Source organism: Salvelinus sp. IW2-2015, linkage group LG17, assembly GCF_002910315.2.
Source record: "Salvelinus sp. IW2-2015 linkage group LG17, ASM291031v2, whole genome shotgun sequence".
Classification (NCBI taxonomy): domain Eukaryota; kingdom Metazoa; phylum Chordata; class Actinopteri; order Salmoniformes; family Salmonidae; genus Salvelinus; species Salvelinus sp. IW2-2015.
This window is the reverse complement of record NC_036857.1, coordinates 4,168,439-4,184,369: the sequence shown is the minus strand read 5'-3', so window position 1 is coordinate 4,184,369 and position 15,931 is coordinate 4,168,439. Positions and strand designations below refer to the sequence as shown.

Here is a 15,931-nt window from a genome sequence, read left to right as displayed (position 1 = left end):
CTGCATGGTTCCTCCCTACAATAGTTAAAGTTCCCTGATTTGTCGTAAAATCTCTCTATGGTAGATTAACAGTAGGATATAGACTAYAGAAAATACTTTGTTGTCAAACTGCACTTTTAAAAAGGGGACAGCATTCAGTCCTAACAAAATATTGTAAAATGGAACAATTCATGCAGCCATGTAGGCCACTTGTGTGTGAACTTCTTTCACAGAATGTCAGTTCAACACATAAAACAAGGACAATTAAGTAGCAGAACATTTTAATAAGTTTCACAACATAATTATACAATTGAGACACCTTCAATTATCAGTCTTCACATGATTAATCCAGCATAATTGTTTAAAAACAAAACACATTCACACRCGCACAAACACACACTAGCTACAACCTCACATGATAGCTGGGACAAAACATCAACATAATTATTTTCAAACAATTATCTGTACATGGTTATTTTCTCCATTGAGAATTCATAATCTGGGAGAAAATAAACTCATTGAATGATTGACAGAAAAACACATTTACAGTTCACAGGGTTTCACTACTGTGGTCATTTAGACTTCCTTCTCTTAGCCTGGGTAGGACTGGCACCGGTTTCTGAAAGGACACAGGAAAGAGGGAGGGGGACAAGTTTGAGACAACAAAGAACTTTAAAATAACAATTTAAGCTATGCAAGAGTAAATTGTGTGAGAGAGTGTATGCCCTCAGTGGGAGGTGTGTGTACTGTATACATGTGCCTGTGTGTACCTTTAGCAGCAACCATAGCGCTGGCTCCAGGCCTGGCTGGTCTCTTCCTCTGCACGCCGTCTGCCACCGTTTCCTCCTCCACCTCCTTTTCAGCCCGCGAGCTCCGTCTGCTGGGACCTTTCGGCTTCTCCACAGCAGCCCTGATAGATTCCCAACAGCAAACAGACCAGGGGAGAAAGAGAAAAGAAGGACAGGTCATTTACAGAGATAATAATAAAAATAGTAACTCTACAGTAGCTACTCAGTGAAAGTTCAGTTGGGAAAACCGCTTCGGGAATGGGCTGTTTTCCCTCATCTACCACAGATACTGTCGTCCGTCTTCACCCCAAACAGTATCCGATAGATAACAAAATGGTGAACACGACAGGGCTGCTTTCCTGGCAGCACTCATGCATGTAAATACATACCTTGGGACTAAGTTGACGGGAGTCTTTCTTTTCTTTGCCCATCTGTGATAGAAGTGGAAAAACAGCGGTAAACTAAAACTGTGATGCTGAACAAACATGGTTTTAGTCCACCAACATACTCTTAATGATTATAATTATCACCAGCAAATATAAATCAGATATGGCCATATTCATATTGTAAACACAAGATCTTATGGAGTGGTAGTGCTTGAGTTGTCTTTYGACATGCATTAAGTTTGGATATAGTTTGCATGCTAAGCATACATACCAAGTGCTGAGGCCACGTGGCTCATTGGGTTTCGCCATGTACCCCCCTGCCCTGGCCAACCAAATAAACTCCCTGAGTTTCAGTAGAGTTACAAATGTCTAAGCATTTCTGTTTACAAACATGGATGGCACTTACAGCAGACTAGGCCAAGTACTAAATACTGATGTTAACCTTAAAAGGCAATGGAATATCCCAATCACCCCTGGCATGAAAAGTATTTATTTATTAAAAAGAACAGGGTTACATTTTGTTCATTTGAAATCTGTTTTGATAACCTCACCCTTGCTCGGTTACTGTGGCAACTTCTGCTGTAGAGGGAAAAAAACAAAAAAAAGGTTACTAAATATCACAGCAAAGGCCATATTATGTTCACAGCATATAGGGTATCATATAAAGCAGTGTTACCCCTATGTGCATTTAGCAGCAGCGCACCAACACTGTCAAATCGTGGCAGCCCAAAAAAATTAAGTAATGTTTTATAGGGGGGTATGTAGAAAAGATAACGGAGCAATATTTTTAAACAAGATCATCTTTGAGAACTAATAATCACCCCCCCAAAAAAAAATTGAGTCAGGGAGAATCTTAAATTCCAATAATGTCATGGCATTGACTTTGTTATAATGCTTGAGTCACTCAGATAACATAAGAACAAGGCCTCAGCCATGGTAAAACGTGTATAATTGTAGGAAATTAGCTTTAAAAACGGTGAAATGTCTCTGCGGCCAAGAGAAGGGCCTATAAAAAMCGCACCATTGGCCACGCCCAAACATATGGCACATGACATTAAGATCATAATGAATAAGGTTATTTGGACAGATTCTTGAGCAGTRTTAGCCTGGTTGCCAGTCTGTTTAGCTAGCATTCCACTCCCTGAACKTCAAGGCAAAACTGATCCTAGATCAGCACAGCCTGCATGAATATTACTTGCTCTAACACATTTACATTTTATGATTCCCTCATAATATATCACAATCTTTGCTTACRTTATGGATGTTCCCATCCGTCCTCTGTTAACAATATGCCATATCATGTCATTACCATGGCCGRAGCATTAACCATTTTGTTACAGATAAGTTAGTGTGACAGTGCTTACCAGTCTTCTCCGTAGCAGCAGGCTCCTCTTGCTGTAGAGGTTCAGGTTGGACTGACACTGGGAGAAAGGACATGGTGGAGGTTATTATTATCAGTCGAAGTTTGACATGTGGGGGATAAGTCACTCAATCATTGATTGATTTATCGATCAATATGTACCTGGGGTGTTGCCTGCAAGTGCTGGGGGCTCTAGTGGGGCTGGCTGGCTGGGAGGCTCCATGGCTGTGGGGGCAGGCTGAGCCCCAGTAGGGGTAGGGGCCACTAGGGAGGATATGGCTGGGGAGGGACCGGGGGGGTTGGGGGGTCCAGGGGCGGCAGCAACAGGAGAGGTGRATGGGGATGGACTTGGGACTGAGGCTGAAGAAGGAGCAGGGAGAGACGTAGCAGGGGTAGGAACAGGGGCAGTAGTAGAGGTTCGGGTGGTGACAGGGACTGACACTGGGGGAGGGGTGGTAGTATTAGAGGCAGGAAGACAGGACTGGGCTGGTGCAGCAGATTGAGCAAGGACAGGAGTTGGCGCTGATACTGGAGGAGTGGTGACTTTCATAGGAACAGCAGCAGCTGTGGTCCGAGTCTGTGCTCCAGACACTGTGGTCCGAGTCTGTGCTCCAGACACTGTGGTCCGAGTCTGGATGACAGATGCAGGGGGTGGAGGGAAGGCGTGAGGGGGCACAGCCCAGTTCGGCCCCCTCTGGGGCTGGGAAGTCCCCTCTAAAGGTTGGGCAGCCCGTGCTTCAGCAACCTGCTGGTAGTCTGGTCGATTACCCACTGGTGGTGCGGAGCCAGGAGCCTGGGCAGGCTTTCCCTCGGCAGGCTTTCCCTGGGCAGGCTTGGGGGGGGACATAGGGCTCTTCCGGGCGCTGGCTGGGGCACCAGGACTGGAGCATGGAGGAGGGGACRCTAGGGGCTGTTGGACGGAAGACGAGGCAGACGCCAAGGCTGTGGGAGAGAGGCTGGGATGGGGGGATGGCTGCCCAACTGGTGGGCTCAATTTCTGGCCAGGGGGCGCCTCACCCGGGGTCTCCGACTTGGGAGTGCCAGGCTTTTGCTGCTGAGGTCGAGGCAGAGTACTAACAGGGACAGGGGAAGCACGTCTAGTGGCCATCTGGACCTGCCCAACTAGCGTTCGGGCAGGCTGGTAGCTAGCCACACTGACCACAGCAGCCTGAGTCGAGGCCGGGGCTTGGGCCTGGGTTGGAGCAGCAGTGAGCTGGATGTTAGTGGTGGACACCTGTATGGGCTTTACCATGGTGACCGGCTGGGACACTACCGTGGCGTTGGGGGCCACAGACACTGTAGGGACGTGGAAGATGGGAGTACCGGTGTTAAACACAGGAGTGGTGATAAACTGGGGGTGGGGGCCACGGGTCTGCTGGCTGGACTGCTGGGGTCTGATGTTCTTTTTGGGCATTGCCACCATAGCGGAGATGACACCTGGGGGGGCCTGGGGGGTGGGAGCTGGGGTGTAACTGATCTGGTTGGGGAAGATGGTGGCAGATGATGCAGGGATCTGCAGGACAGTGGGGATATTGGTCGAGGGTTTAGGGCTGGGGGTTGGTTTGGGGCCAACGGCAGGGTTTGGGTTAGGTTTGGGGCTGGGGGTTGGTTTGGGGCTAATGGCAGGGTTTGGGTTAGGTTTGGGGCTGGGGGTTGGTTTGGGGCTAATGGCAGGGTTTGGGTTAGGTTTGGGGCTGGAGGTAATGTTGGGGAGGGGACTACTGTGACTGACGCTGGCACCCACACTGATGCTAAAACTAGGAGTAGGATTTAGAGTAGTGCCGTGGGTAATGGTAGGGTTTAAGTTAGGGCTAGGGGTGCTAGGCTTGGCGCTGGGGCTAGAGTTAGAGTTGACGTTGGGGCTGTCAGTTGGGTTAAGATTGGGGCTAGGGCCGGGATTAGCATTCAGATTGGTATTTGCATTGCGCTGCAGGTTAGGACTACCGACTGGATTTGGGAGTTTTGGGCTGGGGGTTGAGCTAGGCTTGGGGTTAGCTTCTGGCTCGTTCACAGCAGCAGTAGTAGCAACAGTGGTAGCCCCCGCATTCGAGCTCTGAAAAACACTGGATAGGTTCTCTGAAACTATGGAGGCTTTAGAGCTCTCCTTGCAGGCAGCATCCCCAGCTGGAGCAATCAGAGTGGGCCTGGGATGCACGCTGGGGGTGGCTGCGTTATCCAGCAGCTGGTTGAGAGAAGGAGAGGCCTCAGATCCAGACACCTGCTGAGGAGTGCTCTGTACAGGCTGCCTCGCCACTATCGCCACTGTCTGCTCCAGCCCAGCTTTAGCCTCCTGAGGAGTGGCTACACGGGGGCTAGCCATCCGTGGGGCGGAGAGCTCCCTCAGAGGCTGGGGCATCTGCCGGTGYTCTACACCTGCCATTCCCTGCCCTTCCCTGGGCATCTCAGCTGGGTTACCCTGCATCACCTGGAAGGGGGTCTGGATCTGCTGGGGCTCCAGGCCCACCCCCGCCGCTGGTGGGAGAGTGACTGGGCTAGGAGGCACCGGGGTGGGGCTCAGCATCATGGTCTGCCCTGTCTGGGGGTTGACCATTTGTTGCTGGTGAGAAGGGGATGTGAGGGTGATTTTGGTCCACTTCTGCCTCCCTGAGCTGGGGTTAGTGACTTTGCGGCTGGAGGCAGGGCTGGATCTGCGGCCGTTACTGGGATTGGCCCTTTTAGCCTGACCTCCTCCAGGCTGCTTGTCCGGTTTGCCCTGGCCCGAGTTGGCAGCTCCACTGCCTGTAGGGAAAGACTGCTGACCGTTGTTAGAGTTACCTACACCACTTCCGTTGTTGCTGGGCAGAGTTAGGCTGGGAGGGGCCTGCCCTATGGCTTTGAGAGTGGTGGGGTTGAGCCCACCCTGCTGGTCAAAGCCCCGGCTAAGGTTGGGCTGCCTGGGGGGCAGAGGGATGTTGATTTTGGGGGGGAACAGGCCTGCGATGGAGGCATTCAGCCTCTCAGGGGAGAGGTTGATCTCAGAGGGCTCAGTGCTGGGAGGACGATTGGTTGGGGTGAGAGGATGGTGGTAGGGCCTGGGACTGGCTCGGTTGGGTGTTTTGGGCCTGGAGCTCTGGGAAGTTGTGGGGACATTAGGGAAGTGGAGGCCTGGCATGGGGCCACCCTGCTGGGGCTGAGGGGGCATCTGCTGCTGGGGGCTGGCTCCAGGGTGCTGGGGCGAGGGGCCTGGGCCTTGCTTCATCATGTGGGTATTGGGGCCCTGGTTCACCAACATCTGTTGGGCCCCGTTCCCAGGCGGCATGCCCATCTCCTGGCCCCCGGGTCTGTCTTGCAAGGAGTTGGCTGCTCCAGGGGCCTCCTCAGCCCCAGTACCCTGCMCTGCCTCGGGGTGAGACATCCTTCTGGCTGCCCCAGCCATCTACATAGGTAGAGCAAGAGAATACTTTATTTATACACACAGAGGAATTCATTAGTCCACACAGACAAATTCAACAAGCATAGAACATTCACAAGACGATAACAATAAATATGATATATAAAAATGTCAAACATCCAGATAGTGTGTCCAACCTGTGGATTGACGATGAGGGGCATCCCTCTGGGTTTGTCTGGAGAGGGAGGCACTCCTCCGTGCCCCTGGAGGTTGATCATGACAGGCATGTTGCCCTGTTGGGACCCGGGTATCCTCTGGGCCTCCCCGGGATTCAACATGCCCCTGGGGGGGTGCTGCCCGCCTGGAGGGAGGGGCATCCGGCTCTTAGCCTGCTCCTGCTGCATCTTCATGATCATCAGCATCTGCTGCTTTAACACAAGGAACCAATTATCTAGATTATCCATAGTCCAAATGGAAAAGGTGTCTTTTCACCACATACACAAACGCAAGGCTGGAAGCAGCAAGTACACATTGGCAGTAGATTATACCTGCTGTTGCTGCTGCTGCTGTAGCTGATGAGGGTGCATCTGTGGCTGGACTTGAGTCGGACCCTGAGCTCCAGCTACCCCCTGCTGCTGTCCAGCAGGAACCTGCAGTCCCTGCATCTGCTGCTGTTGTAGTTGTTGTTGCATTTGCTGTTGTTGCAGCTGTTGCATTTGCTGTTGTTGCATATGCTGCATTTGATGCTGCTGCTGTTGTTGTTGCTGCTGCTGTTGTTGTTGTTGCTGCTGTTGCTGTTGCTGCTGCTGCTGCTGTTGTTGTTGTTGTTGCTGCTGCTGTTGCTGTTGCTGCTGCTGTTGCTGTTGCTGTTGCTGTTGCTGCTGCTGTTGTTGTTGCTGCTGCTGTTGTTGTTGCTGCTGTTGCTGCTGTTGCTGCATGAACTGCATGGGCACCTGCTGTAGGACTCTCTGGTCTCCAGGCTGACCTGGGAAACCTGACATGAGCAAAAAGGAGTGATCGAAAGCCAATCAACTATATAGAACAGTGTGAGTAAGCAAACCAAGAAGCATTCAAATTGCATACCTGCAGGCCTGTTGGTGAAGTCTGAGAGTTTGGGTCCGGAAGGGTCCATGCCCACTCCCTGTTCCCCACTCAGCCCTGGCAGCTCCGGGTCCTCCAGGCCAGCCCCCACATCCAGACCCCTGAGGAGAGAAGAATACCTCAATGACAAACCATGTCCAATGACAAATACCTTGTGCAAATATATACTTAACAAAAATATAAAATGCAACAATTTCAAAGATTTTTGTGAATTATAGTTCATATAAGGAAATCGATCAATTGAAATAAATTCATTAGGCCCTAATCTATGGATTTCACATATGCCACACCCACTTGAGAGCCATGCACACCCACTGGGGAGCAAGGCCCTGCAAATAAGAGCAAGGCCCTGCAAATAAGAGTTTTTCCCCACTAAAGGGCTTTATTACTAAAACCACATTGGTGGCAGCTTATGGTAGAGAAATGTACATTAAATTCTCTGGCAACAGCTCTGGTGGACATTCTTGCAGTCAGCATGCCATTTGCACACTTCCTCAAAACTTGAGACAACTATGGGATTGTGTTGTGTGACAAAACTGCACATTTTAGAGTTGCCTTATATTGTCCCCAGCAAAAGGTTGTACCTGTGTAATGATCATGCTGTTTAATCAGCTTCTTGATATGCCACACCTGTCAGGTGGATGGATAATCTTGGCAAAGGAGAAATGCTCACTAACATGGATATAAACAAATTTGTACACAAAATTTGAGAAAAATAAGCTTTTTGTGCGTATGGAACATTTCTGAGAACATTTATTTCAGCTCATGAAACATGAGACCAACACTTTACATGTTGCGTTTATATTTTTGTTCAGTATAGTTCTTAATTTCAATAAAATCCAGGTGCTTACCCTAGCCCCTCGACCGGCTGCTGTCCCTCCCCTACTTTGGGCTTCTTCTTGCGTGGTGGTTTCTTCTTCTTGGGTTTGGCCTGGCCAGGTCCTCCAGCCGCCTGCTTCCCCCCAGGTCCAAACTGACTGGCAGAGATGTCACTCTGAAGCAGGTTGACCAGGAGAGGACTGGTTAGTGTCACATCCTTGTTCACTGGAAACCCCCCTGCCTGAGCACACGGCCCTCCCATGGGCATCTGACCCCCAAACTGGGGGTTGAAGTTCATCCCATGACCAGGGAAGTGGCCATTGCCCACCTGCATGTGCTGAGGGACTCCAATTCCCATCATGCCTTGTTGYTGAACCTGCATGTCCGGGAGCATCTGTTGGACACCGCCCATGTCGCCTGTAGCACCGCTGGGGTCCCCGAGAGCGTGTGGGTGTTGCTGCGCCGCCTGTTGCTGCTGCTGTTGCAGCATGGCTTGTTTTTGTTGGAGCTGCTGCTGCTGTAGCTGCTGTTGGACCAGAGGATGACCACTGGGGAGTCTCATCTGTTGACCCTGCATACCCATGGCCTGGTTGGGGTTGCCGCCAATGGGGACCTGAACAAATTAAGGAATGAGCGAGTGAAATAATACTCTTTAATGCTACCCAGAAGTAAAATTGGTGGATGGTTTTCCGCCAATCAAATAAAAAAGGAAAAAAAGTAATGAAATACCTGTTGGGGTTGCTGCTGGGTCATCTGTTGTTGTTGTTGTTGTTGCTGCTGCTGTTGTAGCTGTTGTAGCTGCAGTTGTTGTAACTGTTGGAGCTGAGCCATTTGCTGCTGCTGTTGATGCTGCTGCTGCGGAGTCATTTGTTGCTGCTGTTGGCCCACCTGAGGCTGCTGGAACTGAGCCATGTTTCCGGGCACGTTAGGAGATGGACCCCGCATCATCTGACCTGGCATGACCCCGGCTTGACCTTTCAAACCAAACGCCTGCTTGTTTCCTTGCATTTGTTGCATCTGTTCCATCATGGAGTTTTGCTGTTGTTGTTGTAGGAGCATCGCCTGGTGCCCCGGCCCTCCAATCATCTGGCCCTGGCCCTGCTGTGGCATCAGCTGTTTGGGTGGGGTCATGCCTCCTCTCTGCCCTGGGTTGAGGGGTCTAGAGAGGACTGTCTGCCCCTGACCCCCACCTTGAACCATCTGGCTGGGGGACGAGGACACGGGCTGGCCCTGGAGGTCCATCATCTGGGACTGGAGGCCTGGCTGGGGCTGGCTCATACTGGACCCGGAGTTGGTGCCTTGGGGCTGGCCAGCCATGCCACTGTGGAGGCCCATGACATTGGGCTGGGAGTGTGAGGGACCCTGCATGGTGTTGGGGGTGGAGGCTGATGACTGGGCTCCTGAAATCAGATTGTGACATAAGAATGACACTGACGAATGCAGTCTAAATCATATCACTGTGTTGTCTGCTCTTAGGCATTTTTCTATGGTATACAGTATATCTGAACGGTATGTGCTGATCTATTCTTTGTCTTGTACCTGTGTGGGCCATAGTCTGGCTGCTCTGGGGATTGGCTCCTCCCCCTGGGGTTCCTGGGGCGCTAGTCACCTGACCCTGGGCAAAGTTCTGGTTCCCTGAGACGCTAGGGAACCCCATGGGCAGACGTTTGGGCATGCCTGTGATCAAACATCACCATGGGGAACTTCATCAGCCCAGCTAACATGGTCATTATAGTGAGTCTGTATTACACTAACTGTCCGAGTACTACTTTGAGTTAAGCGTGAATTGTGATACCAGTAGGGCCAGGACGATACCAGTATCATAATACACGCTAGTATGTGGCAAGGAAAGAAAACACGAAGCAGATATCATTTCTTTAGGAAAACATCCCCAATGTTGGAAACAAACATGTTGTCATCCAGAATCACATACATTTATTTTTCACGCTATAGCACACAACATTTTAYATACAGCAGGTTTTTAAAAGGACCAAAGTGTTATCTGTTTCGTGTTTTCATTTTTGCCATGGAAAGAAATATTGAAATAGTCACATTCCTAGTTAACAGCAATTCAACTACAAAGGTAATGCCACAGGAGATGGTCTGTGGCCATGAAACAAACATACTCTATGAAAGTGAATGAATCATTTGTAGTCATCCACAATGGTTTAGTTTCTTACCTCCCATTCCTCCTTGATGAACCTGAGGTCCAGGTTGCCCATGTTGGGGCATTCCTATGAACCCTTGCTGCATGTTACCCTGCTGTCCCATCACCACCCTGCCCGGTGAGCCCACCCCTTGAGGGAAACCCTGTGGGGCCATAGATCGCGGGCCTAGCTGGGCCTGACCCATCATGGGAGGAGTCCCTGGAGAACCCTGCTGGAAGGGGGAAGATGAAGACCCAGGGGACTTGGCTGTGAGGTTACCCTGAGGCCCTGCTGATTGAGGCAGATGAGGTCTAGGGAGTCCTGCCACCCCTCCAAGCACACCTTGGGGACCTTTAGGTTGGGGGGCTGCAAATTGACCAGCCCCTGACTGCTGCTGTTGCTGGAGCTGCCCCATAGCATTAAACACCTGGCCAGCCTGCTGGCTACCAAACGGGTACGGAGGTGGAGGGTGGCTGGGGGTCTGCACCGTAGCCAGGGAGGGGGGACGTTGACCCATCTGGACTTGGGGAGGGGCCTTCCTCCAGGCTGTTGGGCCCATGGGTCCTCCCTGGGCTGGAGGGGGCTGGAGGACCCCTGAGGGGAGCTGGTTCCAGCCGGAGGGTACAGGCATCTGGCCGGAGGGATTGAAAGGGGGACGGGGGCCACCAAGCTGGGAGAGCTGGGCCTGTTGCTGAGCCTGCTGCAGCTGCTGGAGGGCGGCTGGGTTGAGCTGCCGCCCTGCCTGCATGACCTGTGGTCAAAATACAGCCTTTATAAATGCAATCAACTCCTGATACAGTTGATCCTTTCATTACTTGGTAGAATTAATAGTGATTATAAACATGGTTATTGTTGAGCTCMATTAGTGATTATATACCTGAATGTGGTGAGCAGCCTGGGGGGGCATGGGGCCTTGGCTGTGGGGGCCAGCCTGGGGATGCTGAAGCTGCTGCTGTTGTAAGGACATCATGGGGTCCATTGCATCTGAAGGAGGGGAAAAACGTATACATGTTCACTACCTCTGAACAAGTTGCATATATTCTGGATGCGTGAATGAGTTAACTGGTTGGTTATTAAGCAAGTATGTCCTCACCAGTCTGCGAAGGGGGTCTGGGGTGCATCTGGCCACTGCTGCTGGGGACCATGGCCTGGCCAGACATACCGGGGCCAGGGGGGACCATCGACGGGTTGCTCATTCTCATGCCTCCTATGAGAGATTWTAGGGCTTGACATGAACTTTTTTAGCCACCTGTCCTACTTGTCTGAAGGACCTMTTTTTTTGTTTTCCAAAAGCTCATGTCACTTGGCTCATATCAACACCCTTATCCCAGAAACCCTAGACCCACTCCAATTTGCATACCGCCCCAACAGATCCAGATGCAATTTATATTGCACTCCACACTGCCCTTTCCCACTTGGACAAAAGGAACACCTACGCGAGAATGCTATTTGTTGACTACARCTCAGCATTCAACACCATAGTGCCCACAAAGCACATCACTAAGCTAAGGGTCCTAAGACTAAAAACCTCCCTCTGCAACTGGATCCTGGAATTCCTGACGGGTCGCCCCCAGGTGGTAAAGGTAGATAACAATACATCTGCCACGCTGATYCTCAACACAGGGGCCACACAGTGGTGTGTGCTCAGTCCCTCCTGTACTCCCTGTTCACTCATGACTGCATGGCCAAGCACAACTCCAACACCATCATTAAGTTTGCAGACGACACAACAGTGGTAGGCCTGATCACCAACAAGACAGCCTATAGTAGAGGTCGACCGATTAATCGGAATGGACGATTAATTAGGGCCGATTTCAAGTTTTCATAACAATCGGAAATCGGTATTTTTGGACACCGATTTGGCCCCCCMMAAAAAMAACACTTTATTTACACCTTTATTTAACTAGGCAAGTCAGTTAAGAACACATTCTTATTTTCAATGACGGCCTAGGAACGGTGGGTTAACTGCCTTGTTCAGGGGCAGAACGACAGAGTTTTACCTTGTCAGCTCGGGGATTCAATCTTGCAACCTTACGGTTAACTAGTCCAACGCTCTAACCACCTGCCTTACATTGCACTCCACGAGGAGCCTGCCTGTTAGGCGAATGCAGTAAGAAGCCAAGGTAAGTTGCTTGCTAGCATTAAACTTATCTTATAAAAAACAATCAATCAATCCTAATCACTAGTTAACTACACATGGTGATGACATTCTAGTTTATCTAGGCGTGTCCTGCGTTACATATAATCGATGCGGTGCGCATTCGCGAAAAAGGACTGTCGTTGCTCCAACGTGTACCTACCCATAAACATCAATGCCTTTCTAAAATCAATACACAAGTATATATTTTTAAACCTGCATATTTAGTTATATTGCCTGGTAACATGAATTTCTTTAACTGGGAAAATTGTGTCACTTCTCTTGCAACAGAGTCAGGGTATATGCAGCAGTTTGGGCCGCCGGGCTCGCTGCAAACTAATTTGCCAGAACTTTGCGTAAATATGACATAACATTGAAGGTTGTGCAATGTAACAGGATATTTAGACTTATGGATGCCACCCATTGATAAATCCGGAACGGTTCGTATTTCACTGAAAGAATAAATGTTTTTTTTTCGAGATGATAGTTCCGAATTCTACCATATTAATGACCTCAGGCTTGTATTTCTGTGTGTTATTATGTTATAATTAAGTCTATGATTTGATAGAGCAGTCTGACTGAGCGATGGTAGGCACCAGCAGGCTCGTAAGCATTCATTCAAACAGCACTTTCGTGCGTTTTGCCAGCAGCTCTTCGCAATGCTTCAAGCATTGCGCTGTTTATGACTTCAAGCCTATCAACTCCCGAGATTAGGCTGGTGTAACCGATGTGAAATGGCTAGCTAGTTAGCGGGGTGCGCGCTAATAGCGTTTCAAACGTCACTCGCTCTGAGACTTGGAGTAGTTGTTCCCCTTGCTCTGCATGGGTGGCTGTTGTCGATGTGTTCCTGGTTCGAGCCCAGGTAGGAGCGAGGAGAGGGACGGAAGCTATACTGYTACACTGGCAATACTAAAGTGCCTATAAGAACATCCAATAGTCAAAGGTATATGAAATACAAATCGTATAGAGAGAAATAGTCCTATAATTCCTATAATAACTACAACCTAAAACTTCTTACCTGGGAATATTGAGGACTCATGTTAAAAGGAACCATCAGCTTTCATATGTTCTCATGTTCTGAGCAAGGAACTTAAACRTTAGCTTTCTTACATGGCACATATTGCACTTTTACTTTCTTCTCCAACACTTTGTTTTTGCATTATTTAAACCAAATTGAACCAAATGTTTCATTATTTATTTGAGGCTAAATWGATTTTATTGATGTATTATATTAAGTTAAAATAAGTGTTCATTCAGTATTGTCGTAATTGTCATTATTACAAATAAATAAAATTTAAAAATTCATTAAAAAAAAGAAAATTTTAAATCGGTATCGGCTTTTTTGGTTCTCCAATAATCGGTATCGACGTTGAAAAATCATAATCAGTCGACCTCTAACATATAGGGAGGTGGTCACAGACCTGGCAGTGTGGTGCCAGGATAACAACTTTTCCCTCAACGTGATCACGACAAAGGAGAGGATTGTGGACTACAGGAAAAGGATTACCGAGCACACCCCCATTCTCATCGACGSGGCTGTAGTGGAGCAGGTTGAGAGCTTCAAGTTCCTTGGTGTCCACATYACCAACAAACTAACATGGTCCAAGCACACCAAGACAGTCGTGAAGAGGGCATGACAAAATCTATTCCCCCTCTTGAGACTGAAAATATTTGGCATGGGTCCTCAGATCCTCAAAAAGTGCTGCAGCTGSACCATCGAGAGCTTCCTGACTGGTTGTATCACTGCCTGGTATGGCAACTGCTCAGCCTTTGACCGCAAGGCACTACAGAGGTTAGTGTGTATGGCCCAGTACATCACTGGGACCAAGGTGATTGGCCACCCTTGGTAGTCGATAAAATATTGCAACATTACGATTACAACCAAATGCTTTGTCTTTATAAAATAATTGCCTCCAGGGCTTGAAATGAAGGGCGTCCCGTCATCCCAGKGGCGATAAATATGTCTTTGGTTCAAAATACTCTGAGATGGCAGATCCAAAATTCATAATACCACTGCACATTAAAACATGTAAAAATGCAAAATATACTAAATAAAGCAATGAGTCTGATACAACAGATCAGACCATTCAGCTTAAAATGTTGATCAAGTTTTATTTCTTCATATTATAAGCTCAACAATGTGCACATGGCTGTAGGCTACACGCGTATGTTCCAAAATGCAATTAGCGGGAAAACATATGACAGAGATGAAAATATCCGTCAGAAATTAAGGGGAGATCTAATGATGCATCAACTAGCATGGTTTACTAATATGACTAGGATTATCACCAACTAGCATGGTTTACTAATATGACTAGGATTATCACCAACATTTCTCAACTAGCAGGTTTACTTAATATGCTAGGATTATTATCAACTAGCATGGTTTACTAATATGACTAGGATTATCATCAACTAGCATGGTTACTAATATGATAGTAATTATCACAACAGCATGGTTACTAATATGACTAGGATTATTATCAACTAGCATGGTTTACTAATATGACTAGGATTATATCAACTAGCATGGTTTACTAATATGCTAGGATTATCATCAACTAGCATGGTTTACTAATATGACTAGGATTATCACCAACTAGCATGGTTTACTAATATGACTAGGATTATATCAACTAGCATGGTTTACTAATATGACTAGGATTATCATCAACTAGCATGGTTTACTAATATGACTAGGATTATATCAACTAGCATGGTTACTATTATGACTAGGATTATCATCAACTAGCATGGTTTACTAATATGACTAGGATTATATCAACTAGCATGGTTTACTAATATGACTAGGATTATATCAACTAGCATGGTTTACTAATATGACTAGGATTATTATCAACTAGCATGGTTTACTAATATGACTAGGATTATATCAACTAGCATGGTTTACTAATATGACTAGGATTATACCAACTAGCATGGTTTACTAATATGACTAGGATTATCATCACTAGCATGGTTTACTAATATGACTAGGATTTATCAACTAGCATGGTTTACTAATATGATAGGATTATTATCAACTAGCATGGTTTACTAATTGACTAGGATTATTTCAACTAGCATGGTTTACTAATATGACTAGGATTATTATCAACTAGCATGGTTTACTAATATGACTAGGATTATTATACAACTAGCATGGTTTTACTAATATGACTAGGATTATCAACTAGCATGGTTTACTAATATGACTAGGATTATCATCAACTAGCATGGTTTACTAATATGACTAGGATTATCATAACTAGCATGGTTTACTAATATGACTAGGATTATATATCAACTAGCATGGTTTACTAATATGACTAGGATTATTATCAACTAGCATGGTTTACTAATATGACTAGGATTATATCAATAGCATGGTTTACTAATATGACTAGGATTTATACCAACTAGCATGGTTTACTAATATGACTAGGATTATTTCAACTAGCATGGTTTACTAATATGACTAGGATTATTATCAACTAGCATGGTTTACTAATATGACTAGGATTATATCAACTAGCATGGTTTACTAATATGACTAGGATTATATCAACTAGCATGGTTTACTAATATGACTAGGATTATCATCAACTAGCATGGTTTACTAATATGACTAGGATTATCATAAAACTAGCATGGTTTACTAATATGACTAGGATTATCATCAACTAGCATGGTTTTAAATGACTAGGATATCATCAACTAGCATGGTTACTAATATGACTAGGATTATATCAACTAGCATGGTTTACTAATATGAATAGGATTATCACCAACTAGCATGGTTACTAATATGATATGGATTATATCAACTAGCATGTTTACTAATATGACTAGGATTTCAAACTAGCATGGTTTCGTAAATAGG

General features: G+C 47.2%; 1 protein-coding gene across 6 annotated transcripts in view; it reads right to left on the bottom strand.

Moving 5' to 3' along the window:
* Positions 1 to 243: 243 nt before the first annotated feature.
* The window catches only part of ncoa6 (nuclear receptor coactivator 6), a 26,452-nt gene continuing 10,764 nt past the window's right edge, over positions 244 to 15,931 (bottom strand). For 2 of the 6 annotated variants that reach the window (XM_070447813.1, XM_024005033.3), the window contains 15 exons: positions 11,005 to 11,118; positions 10,789 to 10,895; positions 9,945 to 10,662; positions 9,304 to 9,441; positions 8,494 to 9,164; positions 7,797 to 8,377; positions 6,928 to 7,046; positions 6,393 to 6,838; positions 6,042 to 6,272; positions 2,676 to 5,889; positions 2,518 to 2,574; positions 1,705 to 1,732; positions 1,157 to 1,198; positions 750 to 889; positions 244 to 598 (listed from right to left, as the gene is read on the bottom strand). In XM_070447813.1, coding sequence (XP_070303914.1) covers positions 552 to 598; positions 750 to 889; positions 1,157 to 1,198; positions 1,705 to 1,732; positions 2,518 to 2,574; positions 2,676 to 5,889; positions 6,042 to 6,272; positions 6,393 to 6,838; positions 6,928 to 7,046; positions 7,797 to 8,377; positions 8,494 to 9,164; positions 9,304 to 9,441; positions 9,945 to 10,662; positions 10,789 to 10,895; positions 11,005 to 11,118 — 6,653 coding nt within the window. In that variant the 3' untranslated portion in view covers positions 244 to 551. The remainder of the gene's footprint in view (positions 599 to 749; positions 890 to 1,156; positions 1,199 to 1,704; positions 1,733 to 2,517; positions 2,575 to 2,675; positions 5,890 to 6,041; positions 6,273 to 6,392; positions 6,839 to 6,927; positions 7,047 to 7,796; positions 8,378 to 8,493; positions 9,165 to 9,303; positions 9,442 to 9,944; positions 10,663 to 10,788; positions 10,896 to 11,004; positions 11,119 to 15,931) is intronic. The other 4 variants (XM_024005038.3, XM_024005036.2, XM_024005035.3 and 1 more) reach the window with 4 other exon arrangements.